We start from the raw sequence: 23,756 nt of genomic DNA on the forward strand, positions 1-23,756 counted from the left end.
ACACACACACACACACACACACACGTTTTTCATATGCTAAAAACTCCCCCCCCCCCCCCAGAGTCCTATATTCCCAGAGTCCAGCCACACGCGGGCAAATGTTCCTTAGCTGAAAAAGACAGGAGAGGAACGCCTCTTCCGGGATGGGGAATCTCGCCAGCAGAAGACCAGGGAGGAGGCTCCCATCTCCACCTGACGGTGCGCGATCGTGCAGTCCAGCCACTCTCCCCACCCGCGCACGGCCTCCCTCGTAGCTCCGCCCTGAAACAACAGACACGGGCCAGCAACGTTGTCGGCGCAGCCGCTGTTATCCTCCCCTGGCAAAGCTACGCCTAGCGCCCAACAGTGGGAAAGCGATACTCACAGATGCAGGCAGAGGCGTACCCCTGCCCTACTGTGGATTTCACGCGTCGCCTCCCACGGTCGCTATTCTGTCCGTCGGGACTGGATCGCCGGGTTATGCTGGCCGATCGCCGAATGTCTCGTGTCGCCCCACAGTCAGGCCGGAGGTCCTTCTGTTCATATGCTGGCTTGCACACGTTTTGTTTCCAGCTCTTCACTTTTCGTGTGTCTCTCTTTCAGTCTTTGCGCTCACCATCTCCCTTAAGTCAGTTTGGCGGCTGATAGGCCACCTCGGGGAACGCCCCCACCTCACAGGTGCCTACAATTGTCCGCTTAATCCACAGTGGAATAAAAAGAATACTGTACAACAACACCAAACACACACTAAAAATATGGGGATAAAATCATGCAATAGGAATATCAATAAACAATAAGCAATATCACTATTACAATAAAATCATGCAAATAAAATCGACACTATGTACACAGTCTGATACAAAACAAAATATAAAAACACAATTTTCCACTGTGTGACACACGCGGAGTATTTTCTTCTGGGAAACGGCTCCGCATCGTGGCCGTTGTGCCGAGCAGTGATCGTCTGTGACACCGATCATATGAAGTTTGTTAGTTGGTAGACGTGAGCGAGTGCAGCTTTGGTGTCTCGTTATGCTCAAGGAAATACACAGAGATCTGCGCAGTTGGTGCACGTTTCCCCTCAAAGAAACCAGGAGAACATAAACGATCAATAGGAAGTTTGTCCATCGATCTCCTCGAGCTTCATACACAAGCGAGTGGCACCAAGAAACCAGTCCCTTTGCGACCAAAGTGATGACGTCAGGCAGAGAAACAGTGAAAGCAAGTCGCGGTTCTGTCCTCTACTCAGATCCTATTTTCTGTTTTTATACAGTTTTTCCTGGATTTGATTGAATCTTCTTTTTTTTCCTTTTTTACAGCTTGGTTATGACACATGCATATGAAGTGCTCATCAACTTGGATTGTCTCATTCAACGTTAGCTCATGACATCTCCACTTTTTTTCAAAACCAATTAGCATCCAATCTAACTTTACCTTTGGTAAATTTGATGAACTGGTCCTTTACATACACCAGAGTGAGATGTAGCCCTTTATATTTGACAGAACATCTGTAGTCAGTGTGTAAAGAGGTCACTGTTTTCTGGTAAACATGCACACTGCACTGAGGAACAGGAAATAATGATGACCAAAATATATTTTTAATTTTAGGTCAGCATTTAAAAAGCGGCAGCTATTACTCATACTCATACTCAGTCGCAAAGACAGAGACGTGCTCGCATATATACACTTAAGCTGATCCACACAACTGCAGCAGGACGGAGTCATTGTGCACTTCAGAGATAAATCAAGTGGTTAAAGGTAAGAAACAGAGTCCAGCTGAAAGAAGAGGAGACAACATTAGCATGTACTTTATCTTTGTTAAACTTTACCGTGTTTCTGGGCATCATTTATTTTTATTTTGTCTGTTAAATATTGATTTTTTTTAAAACATTTTAGCCTTTATTTCATTGAACAGTGCACAAATAAGACAGGAAAGCAGGGACAGAGTGAAGAGGAATGAGCAGGCCTGAGATGGACCCAGACTCAGGCCTCTGCAGCACACTTTGACCTGTGGTTCACCAGCTCAACCAGCAGCTTGCTGTCTGTTAACTTTCGGTGCATTTAAAAGCAATGAGCTCATCCATACATGCACTTGACTACTTGTGCTTTGATTAACAGTTAACAATATGAGCATTAGACTGCACTCTCACACAGAGACACAAATCTCTATGAGGATGACAGCACCAGTAAGATCTGTGTTTATTGTAACAATATAACTACATCATAAAGGTAATATAATGACTGAATTTAATATGGAAACGTTTCTGTGTTAGAGTAAAATAATATGTGATTACAACTGTTCATGAGTGATAACCTGTTGCACACTTTCACTTTATTTTAACTGTGTGAGTTTGTGCTTTTCTTATAGACACTCTGTGTGGGTGAAATATATGCTGCGCTGAAGGCTGTTAATGTAATAATGTTCTATTGTTATTATTAGCATCCGAGTCAGGTGTGAGGTCATCTTTGTGGTAAAATAGTGGTGTTGATACAGTTTATTTATATGTCACTAGGTTGCATTTGGTTTTAGAAGAGCTCAAACACCAAACACTGACACCAACCATTAAACTGCAGTTAAAGTTTTATTTTCTCGTAACAGGAAGCTGTCTTATTTGATGTCTGTTTGTTTTAAGTATTTAAATAAAACATTATTTTATTATTTTATGGACACTTTGTTTGTATCAATCGTAGAAAAGTTAAGACTAAACTGGAGGTATAAACAGAAACATTCTGCGTAAATAGTAAATTAAATGCTTTTGTATCAGTGATACTCATGAATCATTTATTATATTTATTCTGGGTGAGCTGGAAGATTTGAGAGAACTTCTGAGAAAATGAGTTTAATCTAATTTATTAATGTATTTATTTCAGTTATAGCATGGCGCCACCTTCTGACAGAAAACAAATTCTGCAGCTCTGAAAACCTTAATATGAAATCAAAGTGCAGGTTTTTCTTCTGGTTGCTTCCATTGCAGTGTTTGTAGTTCTAGTTGTTTTGGTCAGATGTTGTGATGAGTGAATGAAGTCAGACTGTAGATTTTCATTCTTCTAGCTGTACTGACTGACCTTTGACCTCATGTGTTGAGGACTCTTCACCTCTGTCTCCTCTCACAGGGAGAAGATGATCTGCAGGATCCTGCTGCTCATCATCATCACCTCATGTGTCTCTGGTTAGTTTACAGCTTCACTTTATGAACTCCAAATAAAGCTCAACAACAGATTTGTTCCAGTTCTCAGTGTGTCTGCTCCTCTCTTTCCCTCTCTGTCTCCTCAACAGGATCATTTGTAGTCAATGTAACACAGACCTGCTATCAGGCAGAGGAGAACCACAACATCACACTGGAGTGGACGTTCACCACCAAACCTGACAGATCCACCAAAACTCTCAACATCCTCTGTGAACTCTTCATCAGTGATAAACTCTCAGTCCTGTATCATGTTCATGAAGGTGTTGAGGTGTCAGAGTCTCAGGATGCAAAGTTTTCAGGACGAGTCCAGAGTGACAAAGACGCCCTCAGAGAAGGACGAATCAGACTTCAACTGTCCAGACTCAGGACTGATGACTCGGGTCTGTACCTGTGTGAGGTCAACACTGATTATGGCTTCAGTGTTGGAAGATGTCGACTCAATGTCACTGGTAAGATATTTTTTTAACACTTTGCAAACATTATTCAATTCAAGTTAAAACAAAACCTGTTATTTTGGGCTTGGTCTGTTTGTTTTTAGCAGTTTTTCATTCGTCCAACCTTTAGACTGTGAGTCCACAACCAGAGAGCAGAGAAAGCCAGCGTGGTGTTGGACTGTCACTGGTATTACCACTACTAGCTCTAGTGGTCATCTGCGCTCTGCTCTGTTTAGTTGGCATAAAAAAAAGGAAACAAACATTGACGAGTGTTTCAGAAATTAAACCAATCACCACTTAGAGGACTTTTTTTGGAGGATCAGTTTGAGCCCAAATTATTTGAGCTTTAAATAAAGACCCGAGTCACAAATTTAACCAACTCTTCAACATGTGTTTAAGTTCCAGAAAGGAAATTATGAAAAAAATATAATCTATTAATTAAGTTCCTATTTATTGAAGCTTTTACAGGAGTGATAAATAACATTAGTGTAAACAATGATTCTTGTTTTACTAAAAAATGAGAAATCTTTGAACAGACTTTTTCTTCTGTGTCCCATCCTGTTGCTGCATTACAAGTTTCAGCTTCATCTCTCACCTCCATGAATACTAAAGACTGTAACAGCTGATTGAGAGGGTTACCGTTTAACGTTTTATCATTAAAATAAGTAAGATATGTGATGCGTACAAGGAAAATGTTTATGCAGACATATCACTGCTGTAATAATGTTTACATTGTAAATAAAATCATTTGTATTAGAGAAGTTCTTATTTTTGTGTTTTCATTTATTTATTTTTAAACAAGTGGAAAAACAAAAAAGAGTTTACAATCAACACACAAAACAACTTCATTAACACCAGGGCTCAGTCCCGTCTGGGTTTATTCCACCTTTATTAAAAAGACAAACATGTTTTTACTTTCTGTAGTCAGACTTTATTTTCAGCATCAGTTACTGAGTGTGTGGTTTCAGCCCCTCATTGCTTCATCAACATAGTTACTGTTTATTTGTCTTGCCATCCTGTAGAAGCTCAGAGAGCTTTGAAGAACGATGAGCAGCTCAGGTTAAACAGTCCTGTTACATCATGGAGATCTAGACTGTAAACGTTCCTTCAGAGTTTCAGAGCAGCATGAAAATAAAGCTGCAGAGACTGAATCTGGTGTTGACATTTATTAAACACGGTAAACAATAAGTCCTCTTTACTGTGGTTGGACTATTTCTGTGAGCTGATGGAGCTGAAGTTGGGATTATGCTGAGCAGTGATTACTGGTGGGACTGGATACAATGAGGCGTCTCTGAGGACACACAGCAGTCGATCAGATGAGTCCAGTCATTGCTTTACTTACTGGAGGTATTCACACAGCACAGGAATAAACTGTAGCCTGAGGTTTTACACACTTTGTATGCTGTGTGTCAAAAAATTTAACAACGATAAACAACTTTTACATTAATGTTAAAGATTATGTGGGTTTATAAAACAATCTGTTGAAACTAGTTCATTCATTTCTGTGTTAAACCAACTCCTAACTCTACAGCTGCTACATCACCACATGGATGAATGTAATCCAACACTGTCATCTGGTGATAATTAGTTTACAGTAGAGTAACTGTAAACTCATTAACTCAGAGTAACAGAGTAACAGGGTTTTGTCTCCTGGCTTTATTTCTGAAAACAATTAAAAATATTACAAGCAGTCCCAGCAGAGCTGCCAACACTCCCATTAAACTATAGAAACCGGCCATGCCTCCACTTTCTGCTGTTGTCGGTCTCTGAGGGTGGAGCTGATCAGCTGCTGTAAATGACATGAAAATATGTATCATTGATTGATTGATTGATTGAAGTAAAATGTCGGTTACACAGAGTTACTCAAGTCATAATTTTACGTATAGATCAACATGACTCTGAGCAGGTAAGCTACATCAGGGCTACTTCATAGACTGTATATAAAAGATGGAGTCAGTCACCATAACGTCCTACATTGTTTAATGAAGCCATGATTAGTATTGTTTTCTTATGGTCATCTTGATGTTTCCACGTGATGAGCAGGAGGTGAATCTGAGTGAGAAACTGAGGAAACCTGAACATGAATGAAATGAACCTCTTGTTTTATTCGGTTTGAGTTCAGCAGCAGATCTACTCTGCTGTGTTTAGACTAACAGATAAAAAAAAATGTGTTTAACTGGTGAAACAGTCTGAGGTTAGAGCAGCCGACTGATGTCTGCAGGTTGAAGATATTTGAACTCTGAGAGAAACAGCCGTCTGTTTCTTCCTTTTAGTGATTGCACCTCTGATCACATGAAGACTGTGGGCAGTGGGACACTGTGGAGGTGGGCTGTAGGCTGTCCACTCAATCACACTTTAGTCATTGGAATTGTGTTTTCTGTGCTGCCTTTTATACTAATGTTCTTCTTTGCTTTTAGTTTGTGTAAGCTGAGCCTAAAGCTAGAGCAGAGATGTTTCCAATCCAATTTTATTTATAAAGCACATTTAAAACTACAGGACTGACCAAAGTGTTGTATAATAAAAAGCAAAGATGCCTCACATCAATAAATATAACTAAATGGTTGACAAATAGGACACTGAGGAGTAACTGGTGAGCAGATGTCAGAGAGCTTGAAGGAACATGTGATGTTAGGAGATTAAGGTATTTTTAAAAAGAGAAAACATTTTTAAATCAGTCCTAAAAGTCACAGGAAGCCAGTGAATGGAGGCCAGGAGACAGGAGGCTCCAGTTTCTGAGTTCTAGTAAGAAGGCCAGGTTTCAAATTTTGGACCAACTGATGGCATGAAAGGGAAACATGATTCACACCAAAATATACAGCAGTGTAACAGTCAAGTCATAATGTAATAAAAACATGTAGAACTGTAGAAAATGAGTAAAAGATAAGAAGGGATTGACCTTAGAAAGAAGTATTGGTCAGTAAAAACCCAATTTTATAACAAAATTAATCTTTTTATTCAATTTTAAGTTAAAGTCCATCGTATCATGTTGAGGTTTTTGAAACAAGGAACGGTCACAGGTCCCATTTTGGAAAACCATTAGAACTACTGGGTTTAAGTATCATGGCCTCAGTTGTGGTCTCATTTCAGTTAAAAAGGGGAAAAAAAGAAAAATGAAAGGGGAGAGTGGTTACTGAGATCACAGATTAATGGAGGTGCTTTGCAACCACACCCTGCTATTCACTAAAAAAAGAATTGAAGTCTTTTGACGTTGACTTCATTGTTCAGGCCCAGAAGCTATGGACATCTTTCATACACAGTCTATGGTCTGTTTTAACAGCTCAGTGGATCGAACAGTGAACACCATCGTAATAAGAGAAACTAGATTAACTTCAGCTAAATCAACATACCAGTGACGTTGAGTCGAGAGCTGGCAGAGCCGAAGCCATAATCAGTGTTGACCTCACACAGGTACAGACCCGAGTCATCAGTCCTGAGTCTGGACAGCTGCAGTCTGATTCGTCCTTCTCTGAGGGCGTCTTTGTCACTCTGGACTCGTCCTGAAAACTTTTCACCCTGAGATTCTGACACCTCAACACCTTCATGAACGTGATACAGGACTGAGGATATACGACTGATAAAAAGTTCACAGAGGATGTTGAGAGTTTTGGTGGATCTGTCGGGTTTGGTGGTGAACGTCCACTCCAGTGTGATGTTGTGGTTCTCCTCTGCCTGATAGGAGGTCTGTGTCACATTGACTACAAATGATCCTGTTGAGGAGACAGAGAGGGAAAGAGAGGAGCAGACACACTGAGAACTGGAACAAATCTGTTGTTGAGCTTTATTTGGAGTTCATAAAGTGAAGCTGTAAACTAACCAGAGACACATGAGGTGAGGATGATGAGCAGCAGGATCCTGCAGATCATCTTCTCCATGTGAGAGGAGACAGAGGTGAAGAGTCCTCAACACATGAGGTCAAAGGTCAGTCAGTACAGCTAGAAGAAGGAAAATCTACAGTGTTCAATATATCCTCTACTGTAGAGCAGCATGTTCTATTATGGATGAAGTGTGCAGAGGTTTATCCAAGCTGACAGCAAAATATAGTGAAATCAGAAATGATGAGAGCCAAAGGAGGAGCACTGGAGAGGCAGCCTCACCACCCTCCTAGAAAAGAGCTGAGGAGAGCCCCTGACAGCGTGGGGAGTGGGGGGCCACCCAGCAGCCATGGTGCAGAATCCACAGGGGGCTGGGGAGACATGCCCACAGGCTCCACCAGCAGCTGGCCAGAACAGACTGAGTCCCCGGATTCAGAGACCTGAGAGCCGGGGACCCTCCACTCTCTGCAAGGGGCCTGGCCGTGCCATGGGTGCCAGGCCCCACCGAGCAGCCACTGGGAGTGTGCCAGTACATACCTGAGCACCCAGCCTCGCACACCGAGAACCACCTACGCACTGACGTCAGAGGGCATCAGCCAATGGCAGGGAGTGTGGTGGTGGGGAGATAAGCCCCCACATTTGGGGATCACAATCGTTTTTTGTTTTTTGCTATAACTGAGTTATCTCTCTATAATCTCACTGGCATCTTCACCATCAGTAGACAGACAAAAAAAATCAGGTTTTGGATGTGCTCTCAGCTTTAAGCTGATCAAACAGCTCTTTAAAAGAAAGTATAAAAAAAATTGTGCTCTGTGTTTTAGAATATATCAAATATTATCCAACACATGTTTGTTGGTAGCTACAGTAGTGTGCAAAAGTCTTGAGCCAGCTCTTACTTCTTTAAATTTATCTTCGACGGAAGCAGAATTTTTTCAATAATTCAAACAAACGCACCTGACTGAAACTTGTCAAGGAACCAGTTTTAAAATCTATCTTTAGGTACTTTGTTTTTAGAACCTTGTCAACCCGTCTTATTTCTGTAGTTTCATTTGCCAAAAGCTTAAATAGTCTGACAGACATGAGGCGCCAGCAAGAAGGTTTCCCAAAGAGCTATTGGCTAGAAAGTTGGTGTGTAGTGTGTCCTTAAAAGAAGAAACTGGATACATGGAGGACAAAAGAAGTAAAAGTCCTTAAAAAGAAAACAAATCAGGAAAAAATGCATAAAGAGCTGACATGGGGTGTGAGATGTTCATCTGGACTCTGGGAACTTGAGAAAACAAATGGAATTTGAGAATACAGACAAACCTGATTTTAGAGGGTTTCCTCTTAAATCCCTCGAGGCAGGAAAAAAAATCAGAAATGACATCAGACAGAGACAGCGTCTGTATTTCACTGTAACATCAGCTGGTAAAATAATAACATTATTTTTAATGATAATGAGAGCAGAGATTTCACTTTAAACACTTTCAGAGACGTTTGACATAAAAACAGAGTTACAGATACAAATACTTACTGTTGCTGTCTGCTCTTCTTTCCACTCACATTCTGCACACACCAACATCCACGGACAGATTTCACTCACTGAGCTGGAGAGTAGAGTGCTGTTAGGTTATATAAGACACACCCAACACTCACCTTCCCAGGTGTTGTTTCGCTATGACCCTGCTGAGGGAGCGCTTTCGCTGTCTGCTGAATTTAAAAGTAAAACTGAGTGTGGAAAATCTTCAGTGCAGTCACTTTTGTGCTTTACATGCTGCATCCTCTAGTTCCACATTTTTGAAAGATGTCGTTTTTAAAGTTTGCGTGATGGTGCATAAAAACACAGTTGCAGCTGATTTGATTTTGGTGGCAATCGGGACAAAATTAGAACAAATGTTGTCGTCAGTGCTGGAGAAGTAAAGGCACAAAGCAGAAAGATGTCCTGGGTATCTTCATAGTACAGATCCCAGGAACACGTGGTGAGACAGGATGGGCCAAGTCAAGGTTTAGTGTCTAAATATGGGTGAAGTGAGGTGGATGGTCTGTAAGACAGCCTGCAGCTCATCAGTGTTGTTTTGGGTCTTTAACTTTATTGTTCATCTTTCATAATCAGTAAAAACAGTCTGACTTATAGATCAAACTGTCAGTGTGACCAAAAGCAGCAGGTTTATAAATGTTAAACTGGACTGTTAGCCTGTTGCTGTGTGGGTGTTGATCATTAAATGATGATTATTACACTGACTACACAAAACTACATGAACTACCAGCTTCAACTGATGATTGAAACAAAAAGTTTATTAAGTGTATCCTGGCATTTTAATTTTTACTTTTAAATACTTTTTGTTATTTGTTATTTTTTATAGTTTCTTTTCTGTCCTCTGTAAATGTGATTCTGAGTTTTGTATTTTAGGTCATCTGTTGTTGTGGTTCTTTGTAAAGATGTTCTCAGTTAGTTCTTGGTTTACTGGTTGTGGGATTGTTTTACATCCTCGCTTTGTTAGCTCAGTGTGCTCTTTCATGTGTTCTTTGTTGTGTTATACTGTTTACCTGCCTGTATGCTTGGCTTCCTTGACTTCCTGGATTTGTGTTAATTTTTATAATTTGCACTCTGATTTAGATTCATATCAATGGCTCGTGCTTTCTTTGTGAACTCTGCAGCTTTGCATTTGGCTCCTAACCTGCTACCATCCACAGTATGACAGTTTTATAGCTGCAGTGTAACAGACCATAACAGCCTGAGAGCCTCGCTGCTTTTAAATGCTTTAAACAGACAAAAGTGTCAAATAAGTTGTGCACAAATAAAGAGCGGAAGTGGACACAATGATACAGTAAAATATAAAATTCTTATTCCTGCCGTCTCCTCTTGTTTCAGCTGGTAAATGTTTATTCTTTTCAAACATTCGCTGCATCCTTGTTGTCCATGACTCTGTCCTGCAGCTGATGGAAACACCACTCTGTGGTTTCAAGTTTAAATGTTGTGAGTGATCAGGTAACCAGCACAACAAAGTCCAGTGTTCCCACTTTGTTCAGATTTCCCTGCTCTGACTTGGCCTCAGGATGTCTAGGGAAAAGAATCATTTTGCATCAGCGGCCAGTCCTAGTGGATTTCCCCAAAGGAACAGTTTCATAGGACTGAGTTGATTTTATGTCTCAGTACTTTGATGCTATGTTGGTAAGATTATTTAGCACTAATTACATCCATCTATATTAGGACTTAAGTTAAACGACGTTTCTATTGTTTTTACTATTAGCAAACTTTGTGATGCGCTATGAAGTAAATTGTTGGTTGACAGTGACCCCTTGTGGATATTTTGAGATATTATTTGTGTCAAGTAAATACTGTTATTATGATTGTGTTTCTAGTTATCTATGACCATAATCATAGTCACACGTATATTGTAAAGCAATAAGTTCATGTACTGTTCCTGGACTGCTGCCATCTTTCTGACAGAAGACTTTATTCAGACCTGTAACCCCAACATCCCAAAATATCTTCTATAACTTCTCTTTTGTTATTGTCGTGTTTGTGTTTTCTGCACAGACAAATGTTTGCAGCCACAGCAGCTAAACTGTTTCTGATCACCTGAGAAACAAAAAATAGATTTCATGTATAAATCAGATTGTTTTTATTGATTATGACTTGAAAAAGGAAATTTGCAAAAATCCGATATTGATGAGCTGTAGTTTAGTTTGTACCAGATTCAGAGTCTCCATCAGTCATTCAGTTTTAATCACACTCAGTGATGGACTGCTCAGTGAGCTCAGGAACATTATCTGATGTCCTGATCGTTGAACTTGATCAGCGATGTTAAAGCAAACAGGTGTGATCAGGTGCAGCTGTCAGGATATCTGGAGTCAGAATCATTTTCAGTTATTTCTCACGTTTCTTTCCTTAAATCAGGAGTCATTGCCTTCACCAGTGATCATGGACTCATTATTAGGTAAACTGATGCTCACCATGAAAAAAGTGACTTCTATAAACATCTGGAACTACCAAAACATATCATTAGGTATTCTTGTGAACAATTATTTGGGGGAATATTATTGTGTCGTTGGACTTTTGACTTCACTAAAGTCACAGTTCCTCCCAAATCCACAGGGCTGCATCTCTTTCTGAACTATTTAAATATCCAGCTCATCAAATTTACCAACACTGACTGTATACAGGCCTGTAGTGACAAATGGAGATTTTAGTATTTTCAAACAACATAAACACTTGAAAAAAATTCCAAGCACAGTTATGAACACAGACTTCCTTCACCTCTCTTCACTCATTTTTGGAAATGTCTTCCAAAAAAACAAATCAAAACTGAAAACACGGGGATCTCTCAAAGACTATTTCTGGTTTTCTGTGCTTGGGCTTCTGCATTTAATGAAGCAAAAACGTGTTGAACACAGTAGATTTGTTAAATGCAGCTCAACGTGACTTCAGAGTGAATACTGCGAGGACTCCTGAATCTCTCTATCACACAGGAACAGTTTCAGGCTGCACTTTAATAAAGATTTAAGTCGACATGGTGGTTACCTTTGCATAATGTCTGTTTTCTTGTTCTCTGCTCTACAGCAGGTTTGATGTGACTCAGAGGATCAGTTTGATCAGCAGGTGTTTGATCTTTTTCCAGTGGAAGCTTTTAATAGCTAAAGAGGTGAAGTTGGAAGAGGCGATTCATTCTGATAAATGGCTTGAAATGGTGCCGGATCATGACCATCTATGGACCCGTTGTTAAGTGGCACAGTGGTTGAGAGGTAAGTACTGTGTCCTGATTCTATACTGCTCAAAAAAAGAAAAGAAATAAAATACAGAAACTGTGAGGTTGACGAGTAGAGACAGAAATACATTGTACAGAAGGTTGACAGTCCAATATATATCTCCAGCTTACAGATAATCCTGAACTAAACAGAAACATCTGTGAGATGTTCACTATTGCTCAAAGTGAGAATAGGGAACAAAGCAGTGTAAACACGTAAGAAGAGAAGGGAACTACAGCAATATCTATTTGACTCTGAGCTGCTCTCCATTTTAAGTAATGCCCTGTGCTTGGTCCATCTTCCAACTTTTCTGGGATCTCCAGAAAAATAGAACATTGTGTTCTGGTTGTATTTGTGTTGTTAGTTGTGTTACTGACTCACAGTGTTCCCTGCAGAGCTCACAGACAGAGGAGAGATTTTCACAGAGTAAATACAGAAATGTATTCACAAACAAAGAAACATTTCTTGTCATTTTTCCAGACTTGTTTGAAAATGTTTGATTCCAGATGAATCGACTCTTGTGTTTCCTCCTTTTACTGATCATGAATCAAAGCTGCTCATCTTTTCTGTTCTTTTGTTTCTGATCAGAATATAAGATCATGTCTGTAACAGAGCAGGAAAAGTGAGCTTACAGCGCCACCATCTGGACAGACAGGCTCATTTCAGCTCTAACTGTAGCTGAGTGTTGATGTTCAAACTGCAGCATTTCTGTGAGATTCTTTGAATGTTACTTTGTACATTTGGTGAAGCTGTTGCTGCTGTGATGCTCCTCCTCTATAACACTCATAAGTCAGTATATTACTGTGATATATACACTGTTTGTACCTGTTCTATTTATTTCCTGTATTTAACTTATTTAAATCTGTTCTGAGGTCAGATAACCGGTGGAAAACAGATGTGACGACAGAGCTCATATAAGATGCTAAAATACAACAGAAACATTCATGCCACTGTTTTACATCTCACATGAGTAGACTAGGACATAGATGAGTCAGTAAAAATATAAAATACAAATAAAAGGTTCAGTTCTCTTACAAAGAAATGAACTGGAAGTGATTTTCAAAACTGATAAAGAAGTGCTGCCATGTTTCGCAACAATAACTAACGTTACCTGTCATAATGTTTTTAACCAGCTGTTGTTGTTGACTCAGCTGTCTGGAGACACCAGGGTCACATGTTTAATCTGCTTATTGCCACAATAAATAATTGTGATAATACTGAAACCTTTGTTAGAGAACTTACACTCACACATTTCTGATCATGAACAACTATCAGCAAATAAAGATGTCCAGTATTGGTTTTATTGAAGCTCCTCTCAGCTACAGTCTGATCCAAAGTGTAGATTTCTACAGCAGAGTTCTTGAACTGGATGAATCTCACGTTTGTTCCTGATGCTTCACTTTTATTTTTGTTTTAAATCCAGGCTGAACTTTGAACTACATGATGACACAACTCTGAGACCTGCTGCCTGCAGGACACAAATCATCGGTGGAGATTCTGAGGTCAACGAAATAAAAAATGGAGGCTGGGGGATGTTCCTGAGTAAAGATAAAACATCCATAGTTTCATATGTATTATGGGAGAGGATGACCACAGCAGCAACAGCTTCACCAAATGGAGAAAATTGCAGTATTTATTGGAACTTCAATAGACATGAAAACATTTTTTCCTTGTTCCTTTGAGGCATCACTGCTCACAACATGCTGCTCTTTTTCTCTGTTACTGATGTATAATGTAGGTGTTTGTAGGTAACTGTTGAAAACCTCAGATCACATTTATATCACTTCAAATTTATACTGACATGTTTTAAATTTTTTCATGAGTTCAAGTTGCTGAGCTGAGCTTTTCAACATCTGAACATGAAGTAAAAATATTCTGATCATTTCCAGCTCTGAGTTTGTATTCTGTGAGTCTACAAGAGTAACTCTGAATGATTCACATGCTTCTTTATATTTATCTGTGTCTTTGTGAGGAAATGAAAAGACAAACAGCCTGAATGGAGGAAGTGAGCCGAGGAGCAGAGATGTAAAAATGGTTTGAGATCACGTCTGAGGAAGTCATGTGGAAGAAAGTCCTGTGATGTGATGTGTTCGCAAAGTATGACAAACATGTGTGTCCTACAGGTCCAGCTGACCCAAACACTACACCACCCTGTGTGGGGAAACATTCTATCACTATGTGGAAATTATCCAAAGTGATTTAAGAAACTTTTTTATGAACAATTATTACAATAGAAATGTTATTTATAAGATTGCAGATTATTTCAGCTGCATTAACTTAAATTCAGCACCAGGAAATTTAACATTTTATTCTACAACTTTTTTTCCGCCATTAGTCAAAGGAAGAGAGTCGTGTAGTCTTTAGGTTGAGGGTTTTTTGATTTTGCTCTTTTATTTCCTTCCTACAATAAACCAAATGAAAGCAGCCAGCATGGCAGACAGAGGAGCTGTTAGTGCTGTTAGACCCTGTATAGTGCTCAGCATGGTTTTTCCGCAACTCTTTACTTCTCCACTCAAAGTTGATCTCTGAGGTTGGACCTGATCAGCAGCTGTTAAAGACCAGAATGGAAATGTCAGCCATCTGGACTTTAATAATATTAAATATTACAGTTATAAATGAATCATACAGTTAAAGCTTCATAAAGTCTGTTGTTAAACAGCTCAGTCACTACAGCAGTGATACAGATGTACAAAAAATTACTATTATTCTTCTACTTAATCATCTCACCAGTGACGTTGAGTCGACATCTTCCAACACTGAAGCCATAATCAGTGTTGACCTCACACAGGTACAGACCCGAGTCATCAGTCCTGAGTCTGGACAGCTGAAGTCTGATTCGTCCTTCTCTGAGGGCGTCTTTGTCACTCTGGAATCGTCCTGAAAACTTTGCATCCTGAGACTCTGACACCTCAACACCTTCATGAACCTGATACAGGACTGACGATTTATCACTAATGAAGAGTTCACAGAGGACGTTGAGAGTTTGGGTGGATCTGTCAGGTTTGGTGGTGAACGTCCACTCCAGTGTGATGTTGTGGTTCTCCTCTGCCTGATAGCAGGTCTGTGTCACATTGACTACAAATGATCCTGTTGAGGAGACAGAGAGGGAAAGAGAGGAGCAGACACACTGAGAACTGGAACAAATCTGTTGTTGAGCTTTATTTGGAGTTCATAAAGTGAAGCTGTAAACGAACCAGAGACACATGAGGTGAGGATGATGAGCAGCAGGATCCTGCAGATCATCTTCTCCCTGTGAGAGGAGACAGAGGTGAAGAGTCATCAACACATGAGGTCAAAGGTCAGTCAATACAGCTAGAAGAAGGAAAATCTGTTAAATTAGATTTAAACGAATTTTTGAAACAGTTTTGTAGTTACAGAGGTTTTTTATTCTCTAGAGGGAAAAACAAGATTTGTTTCATGTGAATGTTCAGAAAATAATCAAGGAAAAGATCATGAAATTAAAGCAGCACAATTTTCAATATAGTTTCAAAGATAAAAGCGACATTATGAAAATTTGACCTTGAAGAAGAGGTCAGAGGTCCAAAGTAACATGATATTTAGAATATATATGCTGTCTATACAAACAATTGAAATAAGAAACAGTTGTACACACACGAAGTTTGAGACCGGCTGTGAAAGCGGTTGAGATCACTCTCTGACCTCCCCCCTGAGTCCTGTCCTATGATAATATTTTAATTCAAAAAGAAAAAAAAGTTTTGATTGAAAAAGTCAGATTTTTCCCCACTTCAACTTTTTAGATGAAGCAGTTTTCTCAGATTGTCATAATTACCAACAGAGACACTGACACAAAGTTTCTCCTGACAGTAAAACTTAAACTCTTCCTCTTTTTGAACTCAGTCTGAGTAAATGTGCCAAAGATAGTTTGAGTTTGCTTACAAACACAGAGCATCAGGAAGGACACAGAGATAAAGATGAAATACTTACTGTTGTTGGTTCATTCTCGTTAGGATGATGTTTGGTGGGGCTGCTTTCCTCATAGTGTGGACACAAACGTCAGATACGACGCAGACCTGTCAGTGGGTTTAACGTTTCATGCATTTCTTCCTCTTTCAAGATGTGTTTAACAGCTGAGCTGTTATGTAATCTCAAAACTGTACAGTTAATATCGTGAAGTATAAATGTGGAGTTCACAGTCTGGCTGATGCAGAGACCATTTAGCCCAAACTGCTCCAGAAGACTTTCACAGTTCAGTAATATCCTGTTACAGTCTCTCACACAGAAACACTCCCATTACAGAGACGTTTACAGCCAGAACAACATGGCAGAAGCTGTTTCAGTGCAAACCACAGAACAAAAACAGTGACGGCATGTTTTACACCTCTGCAACACTTTGCATTTCACTTTGTGATGACTTTGACAAAGTTATAATTTGTTCCTTTAAAATGATTTACAGATTAAACTTTACTGACTTTTCATTCTTTAACAAAAACGATCTGTTATTAAAACAAATACTGTTCTACAGGAGGTTTCAAAATCTGCTGTGATGCAACAGGACTGAAGCAATAATCATCCTTCTCTCTTTGTATAAGCAGCTTTGAACTGGTTTTGTCTGCTGAGCTGATCGTGAATGATCAACTCTTCCAAACTATTTTATTATTAAAACAAAACAAAAATGCTGATGTCAAGTCAAAGGAGAGAGAGAGAGACCTGATGAAACAGCTGGCTGAAGAAAACAAACCACCAACTAAAGAAGAGGAGACAACAGCAGCATGTATGTGCTTTGTCATATATTTGACTCTATTTCTACTTCCTGCTGCTTTATTTATGTCGAGGGCGTAGATTTGGTTTTGGCATTGGTGGGGACGAATGATTCAACCACCGAACCCTGCCCTGTTTTTTTTTTTTCCTTTTTGTCTTTGTTTCTTGATAAAAAAGGAGAAATATACTTCCCTGCATATGCTATTATACATGCTTTTAAACCATTTAAACTTAAAAGACATAGTTTTGTTAAATTTGTTAAATTACCATTAAACAAATGACTGACTAAGTATTTTAGGCTTTAGTTTACTTCAGCCATATTCCATATAAATCAGGTATCATACAAACATAAAAATAGCTTCAAATACAGTCATGATAATAAAATAATATGACTTTAAGGACTTAACAACATTAGTTCAGTTATAGTGCACCAACACCTCTTATATGCATTTGCACTAAGGGAACCTGGTGGTTTTTGTCCATCTAAGATGACCACAAAGTAAAAGATCTCTCGGCAAAATTATGCAACATTTTAGGCACTATTGCCCCGATCAAGTTAGTGAGCTGGGATGTTTTATTCTAAACATGAACTACTGTTACAGCAAAAGACATGGACTACATGCCCCACACAACAACTCAATGTCCACTATGTGAAGGGGCCACACACATGCCTTCTCCTCTCGTTAACTGAGATAAACTGCTGGCATGTTTGTTTTACATCTTACATTTTACATTTGGTTTTTACATCTATACTGTCCAGTCTCTCCTGGTGGACATGGCAAAAAGCAGCATTGTTTAATCTCATTTGAGTCATTGTTAACCTTAGCCATGTTTTTAGTCTTGTGAGAGCACTGAAGCTTCTTTTAGCCTCAGCCGAGGATACTGGGATGATGATAATAAATACTAGTTAATCTATAGCACCAAATCATCAGTCAGTCACCTGTGACCTCGCCTCTTCACCTCTGTCCGAGCTACAACATGGCAGAGCTGCCTCTGTCACCTGATGAATAACAGTGAGCCATTCCACATACATGCAGTCACACATGTGCTTCAACTACAGTCATGAACCACCAAGTCATCATCCAACTTCACCTGTGATCTTGTGTCACCATTACTCTCTGAGCTTTGTGTTGGTTCTTCTGTCACCTGACAAATAGGACGTACATGACAATAAGAATAAAATGTGAAGCTGCTTCAGTGTTTCTGTCAGTTTGTGCAGATCTTGACTGCATTTTTACAACAATTTGTGCAAACTGCACTACAAGGTGGAATATTTGCGCAATCATGACTACCTCATGATATTTTGTCTCAAAAATTAACCCTATGAATATGTCAGTAACAGCCTCTGTAAACTAATATCCTGGCTTGCTCGAGGCTGCCGTTTTCTCTGACAGTTTCAATCAAGATTAGAAATGCTGCTCTGAGACTGAGAGAACTAATAGTGCTGCCTGTTGTGCAGTTAGTTTCCAAAACACGTTATTCATGGTTACATACAATTTTAGACTGATGTGGGCCAAAGCCTAGCATAGCCTGTAACGTTATTATGACGGACACATTTTATGAGTGAACTTGGCTTTAAGTGACTAACAGGTTTCTTTGAAAAACACTTTGTTATATCCAGATTCTTCCTCTTTGCTGCCGTCCTCCTCTCCTCCTCGCAGCGCAGGCTTGCCGCTGCTAAAACTAAACAGAGCTCCCTGAAAGGCACAGCCAATCACATTGGCCATATTTGTCACATGAGTAGGACTCCAGTAGAGAACGTAATTTAACTCTTTCTGCACCGCTGGGTGAATGAGACGCTGACATGTTTTTTTTTTTCTCTTTCTGTCGGGTTTGTTTTTCTTTACTCGAAGAGATCAAATTATTGGTGGGGACAATTCAATAATCGCTGAATATTGGTGGGGACATGTCCCTTCCTTCCATGCCAAATCTACACCCTTGATTTATGTCTTCTTTATTTTTATGTCACGTTTGTTAAAAACATCTTTGATAAAAGCAGGTTCATCCATATTACTGCTGTTTTTATAATCACAATACTTTATTAATGCCTGAGGAATTTTATTATAGTTTTGATCTGTTTGTCTCCTGATGTCCCTTTTGTTTTATCTAGCCTCAAGTTTTCTCTTCTCTTTGCCTGTCCTCTTGTTTCTAGTTTCCTGTGGTAGGACCTGTCTTTGACCTCAGTCTTGTCTCCGTGTTAATTAGTCCGTATCTTCGGTCATGTTGTTTTTTCGCCTATTTCCTTTTCAGGTCTGTGTTTCTCTCATTCCCTCTGTTCTCTGTATTTAGTCAATCTGCGTCTCTGTGTGCGTTTTGTGTACTTCCTGTTTTACTTTGATAGTCACTTGTCTTGTGTGCAGCATGTAGTGTTTTGTTTGCTCGTCTCATTAATTAGATCCTGCTCTGCTGCGTTCCCACCTGAGGTCTGTTCCCTCGTTTGCTCTTGGGTGTATTTACAGTTTTTTCTGAATGCTTAAACCCTAACTGTGATTCCTGTAGCACAATCTCTAAAACTATTCAGACTTATAGCAAAACCACTCACTGAGTTTGCAAAACTAAAAGCACAAAAACTGCTTTGCACTCAGTTTGCAATTTTGTAACACACACTTTGCAAAACTTTAGGCACAATTCACTGCACAACACTCAATTACCAAATTTCCAACACACTCCTAGCAAAAGTATACACATGTATGGCTATCATTAACACTAATTTGCCAACTGTCTGGCACACTTTCACATGTGAAAACTTTTTTAGATAATTAGTTCACTTTGCAATCAGCCTAAGCACTATAATCCAGGTAAGCTGTGTGTGCGGAGTACAATGGAGGGAGCAGAAAGAGTGAGAAGTAGAGGAGGCCGAGGAAGAGGACGTGGAGGTGAAGAAGTAGGACGAAGAGGACGACAAGGACAAGGAGGAGCAAGAGGAAGACGAGGAGGAGGGGGGAGAGGAAGATGAGGAGGGGGGAGAGGAAGGGTAGGAAGAGTAAGAAATAGAATTGCTGATGACATCAGAGCTACAATAGTGGACCATGTAATCAACCGTGGAATGACCCTGAGGGTAGCTGGCCAACGGGTCCAGCCTAACTCGAGCCGCTACACTGTAGCAAGTACCATAAGGACTTGAAATGAGAATCGGTTAGTACAGTCACTTCGCACAAAGATTTGTAGCACTGCCATATGCCAATGAGAAACACACCAATACCATTGATGTAAAAATACTGAAATTGTTACTTTACAGAATTGCCAGATGACCAGATGCTGGGGCAGAGGAAGCATGTTCACTGCAGACCAAGTAACCCATATAGTCATTATGGCGATTGCAAATAATCCTATACTTGGAAATAAACACTTGTGTTTGTTTTGATGTGTTTGAATAAACTTGAAGTTTGGATCCCTCTATGCTTATGGATCTATGACAGAAGTATGAGCTCAAACTGACATAGCCTACCTTGTGCACAGAGAAAGCAAAAGCCAGATGTGTTTTATATTCATACCATCAGTGTGCAGTTGGCGCATTGTGTGCTTAGTAGATGATGGCTTGTGTGTACTGTTTGATACGGAAACACCATTTTTACGAAGGTGTGAAGAGTTAATCTAGCTGTGTTTGCTTTTGCAAGAGAACTACAATGTTTTGATTATTGGGTGACAGGTTTTCTTATTTGTGTGAAGAGTTTTGCAAAATTAGCCAATAGTTACAAAAAATGTGCTTAAGCAATCAGAAAAAACTGTAATGTCTGCATCTCCCTCACTTCTGTGTGTTCTTCCAGTCTGTTTAGTTTCTGGTGTTTCCCAGTTTTATTTTGTAATCTTTAATTGTAGCAAAAAAAAAGCTACTTTTGTGGTTTAGTTTTAGGCTCTTTGAATTCTGCATTTTGGGTCCATTCGTGCCTGCCTCACACAGCTGTTATGAAATACAAACAGTAACAGAATGAACTAAATTAAGTAACACAATATGTTACAAAGTTTACAAAATATAAGAAATAGCTCAGTTTAAATACCCAGAAGATGAAATATTTATGACTGACATTTTACTCTAAACTTTAAAACAAAGTTTTAAAGTTTCTTGAAAAATTATGGGTAATATAAAATTTTATTGATTTACATATTTGAGGTGACCTTGACCTGATTTTCACCAAAATTAAATCAGCTGAGCTGTTCTTGGTTTCTGCCATCACACAACATTCGAAAATGATACCAGTGGACACTGGACTACGAACAAACAGACAGGGAGACAATTGTAAATTTTAGAATATAAAAATTTTGACTTTGTGATAAATAATGTAAAAATTGTGTTACATCTTCAGCATGTATGTCAGGCATGAGGTCACCTTTTTGGTAAGGACAGCAGTTAATGGCACTTTTTCAGTCTGTTCATTCTGTTTTACTGTCAGTGATCTGTCAGAGACGCTGCTTCATTTGAAATGTTGCTTCTTCTGAAGATTTACATTTACTCAAAAGTATTTAGTTTCTCAGCTGCAGAGACGTGAAAATTATATGAGAGTGAAATTTTAAAAAAGAACCAAATTACAGACTTCACTTTTCCCTGGATTGATGCTCTTTACATGAACATTAACAAATGTTCCTGTTTGTAGGAGAAGTTCAGTAAAAAAATGTTTTAAGTATTCATAATTTCCTTGTCATTTGACACATGGCGCCACCTTGTGTCAAATTAAAAACATTTCAATTTGTCGGAAAATTTAAAAAATCTAAAATATTTTCAGAGTAAATCAAAGTGCAGGCTTTTCTTCTGGTTGCTTCCCTTGTAGTGGTTTTAGTTCATGTAGTTGTGGGTGGGGATCACAAACAGGATCTGATGTTGTGATGAGTGAATCAAGTCAGACTGTAGATTTTCCTTCTTCTAGCTGTACTGACTGACCTTTGACCTCATGTGTTGATGACTCTTCACTTCTGTCTCCTCTCACAGGGAGAAGATGACCTGCAGGATCCTGCTGCTCATCATCCTCACCTCATGTGTGTCTGGTTCGTTTACAGCTTCACTTTATGAACTCCAAATAAAGCTCAACAACAGATTTGTTCCAGTTCTCAGTGTGTCTGCTCCTCTCTTTCCCTCTCTGTCTCCTCAACAGGATCATTTGTAGTCAATGTGACACAGACCTGCTATCAGGCAGAGGAGAACCACAACATCACACTGGAGTGGACGTTCACCACCAAACCTGACAGATCCACCAAAACTCTCAACATCCTCTGTGAACTCTTCATCAGTGATAAACTCTCAGTCCTGTATCATGTTCATGAAGGTGTTGAGGTGTCAGAGTCTCAGGATGCAAAGTTTTCAGGACGAGTCCAGAGTGACAAAGACGCCCTCAGAGAAGGACGAATCAGACTTCAACTGTCCAGACTCAGGACTGATGACTCGGGTCTGTACCTGTGTGAGGTCAACACTGATTATGGCTTTAGTGTTGGAAGATGTCGACTCAACGTTACTGGTAAGATGAGTGAAACTTTAAAACGTGAGGATAGGTCATATTTTAGTTGATCTTTAGGATAATGAACTTTGGTGAATAGATTTTATGAACTTTCAGGATAAAATAATATTTTCTGTCCTTTCCAGCAGCTGCTGCTGAGACCAAACATCAAACTCCAACAATGAACCCACAGACAGAGAGTCGAGGAAGCATCTGTTGTGGGTTTCTGGGTGACATGTACACCTATGTACCTATATATCTATCTGCACTGAAGATATATACTGTAATCTTCATGTAGACTCTAAAGAACAAGCTGTTTTGCCTTCACCAGGGTTTAGGTGGCACAGTAAAAGGGCAGTTAATGCTGGGGAGAGTTCTCCTGCACTCTTAGAAAGGATGTGTTAAAATTGACACATCATGTGTTAAATTTTAACACGTGCTGCATCAGATTAGGGACAACACATGATGTGTCAGTTTTAACACAATTAATGTGTCTGCTCCTTTAACACATCTTCTGTGTTAAAAAATGTAAACACAAAGATGTGTTATTTTGACACAAAGATGTGTTAAAATGTGTACATTTCAATTTTTTTTAAAAAAGGAGAAAAAAGATGGGTATATATTATACATTTATTGAATTCCATTTTTTTATTTGGCATATTATAAATCATTACAAAATGAATGAACAACAGCTGTCAGAATCTTTTCAATTAAAATGTTTTAAATTCAATTTTAGCCAAAGCTATATCACAATTTTTACTTTACAAAATCAAACAAAATTCATATCTGACTAGCTTTCTATCTCTCTAGATCATTAAAATGTCAAAAAAATTTGAAAAAAGGGCAATCATATATATGATTGCCCTTTTTTCAATTTTTCAATTTTTTCAATATATATATATAATGTTCTGATATAATCCAGACAATACATGAATTAAAATTTTTAAAGGTAACAATTGTCATCTTCAACAAATTGTCAACATTTAACAAATGTGCAGTTGCATGCAAACAGAAAAACATACATTTTGGCGAATATAGCATCCAGGTTATACAATTTTGTACCTTGGGTTTAAATACGAAAATCAAAAATTTCAGCCAATCAGTTCATATTGTCTGACCTTTCCACTGCATAGGCATAAAAATGGTCAGTCCTGATAAGCAGTGTATTTGACAAAGATGCCAAATGAGGTTTCTCACCTCTGTGAACAGAGACTCTCTACATTTTGGACAGGTGAACATTTTACTTGCATCCTTTAATCTGTGCAATCAGCTCCAGTACTTTGGTTTTCCTTTGGGTGGACAGCGGCAGGTCATAGACAAACTCAAAGAAGGTGAAGACGGAGCCAAGTGGTGCTGGATAGGACAAGTTACATACCCAGTACAGTTTGAAAAGCTTATCCACAGCACACGTCAGGCCATCATTCAGAGAAATGGTTACTCTGTCATTCTTAGCAACAATGATGTACTGCC

At 39.2% G+C, this 23,756-nt stretch overlaps 4 protein-coding genes across 6 annotated transcripts in view; 2 read left to right on the forward strand and 2 right to left on the reverse strand.

The window, feature by feature from the left end:
* Positions 1–4,285, forward strand: part of LOC146713915 (uncharacterized) — a 163,307-nt gene extending 159,022 nt beyond the window's left edge. The window contains exons 2-4 of one of the 2 annotated variants that reach the window (XM_085450582.1): positions 3,094–3,149; positions 3,257–3,616; positions 3,709–4,285. In XM_085450582.1, the coding sequence (XP_085306708.1) occupies positions 3,101–3,149; positions 3,257–3,616; positions 3,709–3,731 (432 nt within the window). In that variant the 5' untranslated portion in view covers positions 3,094–3,100 and the 3' untranslated portion in view covers positions 3,732–4,285. Of the gene's footprint in view, positions 1–3,093; positions 3,150–3,256; positions 3,617–3,705 lie in introns of both variants that reach the window. The other variant, XM_085450583.1, reaches the window with a different exon arrangement.
* A 235-nt stretch (positions 4,286–4,520) lies between these two features.
* Positions 4,521–7,506, reverse strand: LOC146713923 (CD276 antigen-like). The gene is made up of 3 exons (XM_085450570.1): positions 7,416–7,506; positions 6,949–7,308; positions 4,521–5,390 (listed from the first exon to the last, which is right to left on the reverse strand). The coding sequence occupies exons 1-3, from the start codon at positions 7,471–7,473 to the stop codon at positions 5,221–5,223; spliced, it is 588 nt and encodes a 195-aa protein (XP_085306696.1). The 5' UTR covers positions 7,474–7,506; the 3' UTR covers positions 4,521–5,220.
* A 7,011-nt stretch (positions 7,507–14,517) lies between these two features.
* LOC146713924 (uncharacterized) lies at positions 14,518–16,315 on the reverse strand. The gene is made up of 4 exons (XM_085450565.1): positions 16,087–16,315; positions 15,336–15,391; positions 14,869–15,228; positions 14,518–14,689 (listed from the first exon to the last, which is right to left on the reverse strand). Exons 1-4 carry the CDS (start codon positions 16,137–16,139, stop codon positions 14,532–14,534), a joined length of 627 nt encoding a protein of 208 aa, XP_085306691.1. The 5' UTR covers positions 16,140–16,315; the 3' UTR covers positions 14,518–14,531.
* A 392-nt stretch (positions 16,316–16,707) lies between these two features.
* Positions 16,708–22,701, forward strand: LOC146713925 (programmed cell death 1 ligand 1-like). Of its 2 annotated transcripts, none has more exons than XM_085450574.1 (4): positions 16,708–16,873; positions 21,785–21,840; positions 21,948–22,307; positions 22,433–22,701. In XM_085450574.1, coding segments are annotated over exons 1-4 (570 nt in total). In that variant the 5' UTR covers positions 16,708–16,871; the 3' UTR covers positions 22,585–22,701. The 2 variants fall into 2 exon arrangements, with proteins under 2 accessions (XP_085306700.1, XP_085306701.1); XM_085450575.1 differs by having other exon boundaries at positions 22,436–22,701.
* The last annotated feature ends 1,055 nt before the right edge of the window (positions 22,702–23,756 follow it).

The sequence above is a fragment of the Copadichromis virginalis genome, linkage group LG3 (assembly GCF_057382275.1).
Source record: "Copadichromis virginalis isolate Kocher_CV1m ecotype Utaka linkage group LG3, C_Virginalis_male_GT1.1, whole genome shotgun sequence".
Classification (NCBI taxonomy): domain Eukaryota; kingdom Metazoa; phylum Chordata; class Actinopteri; order Cichliformes; family Cichlidae; genus Copadichromis; species Copadichromis virginalis.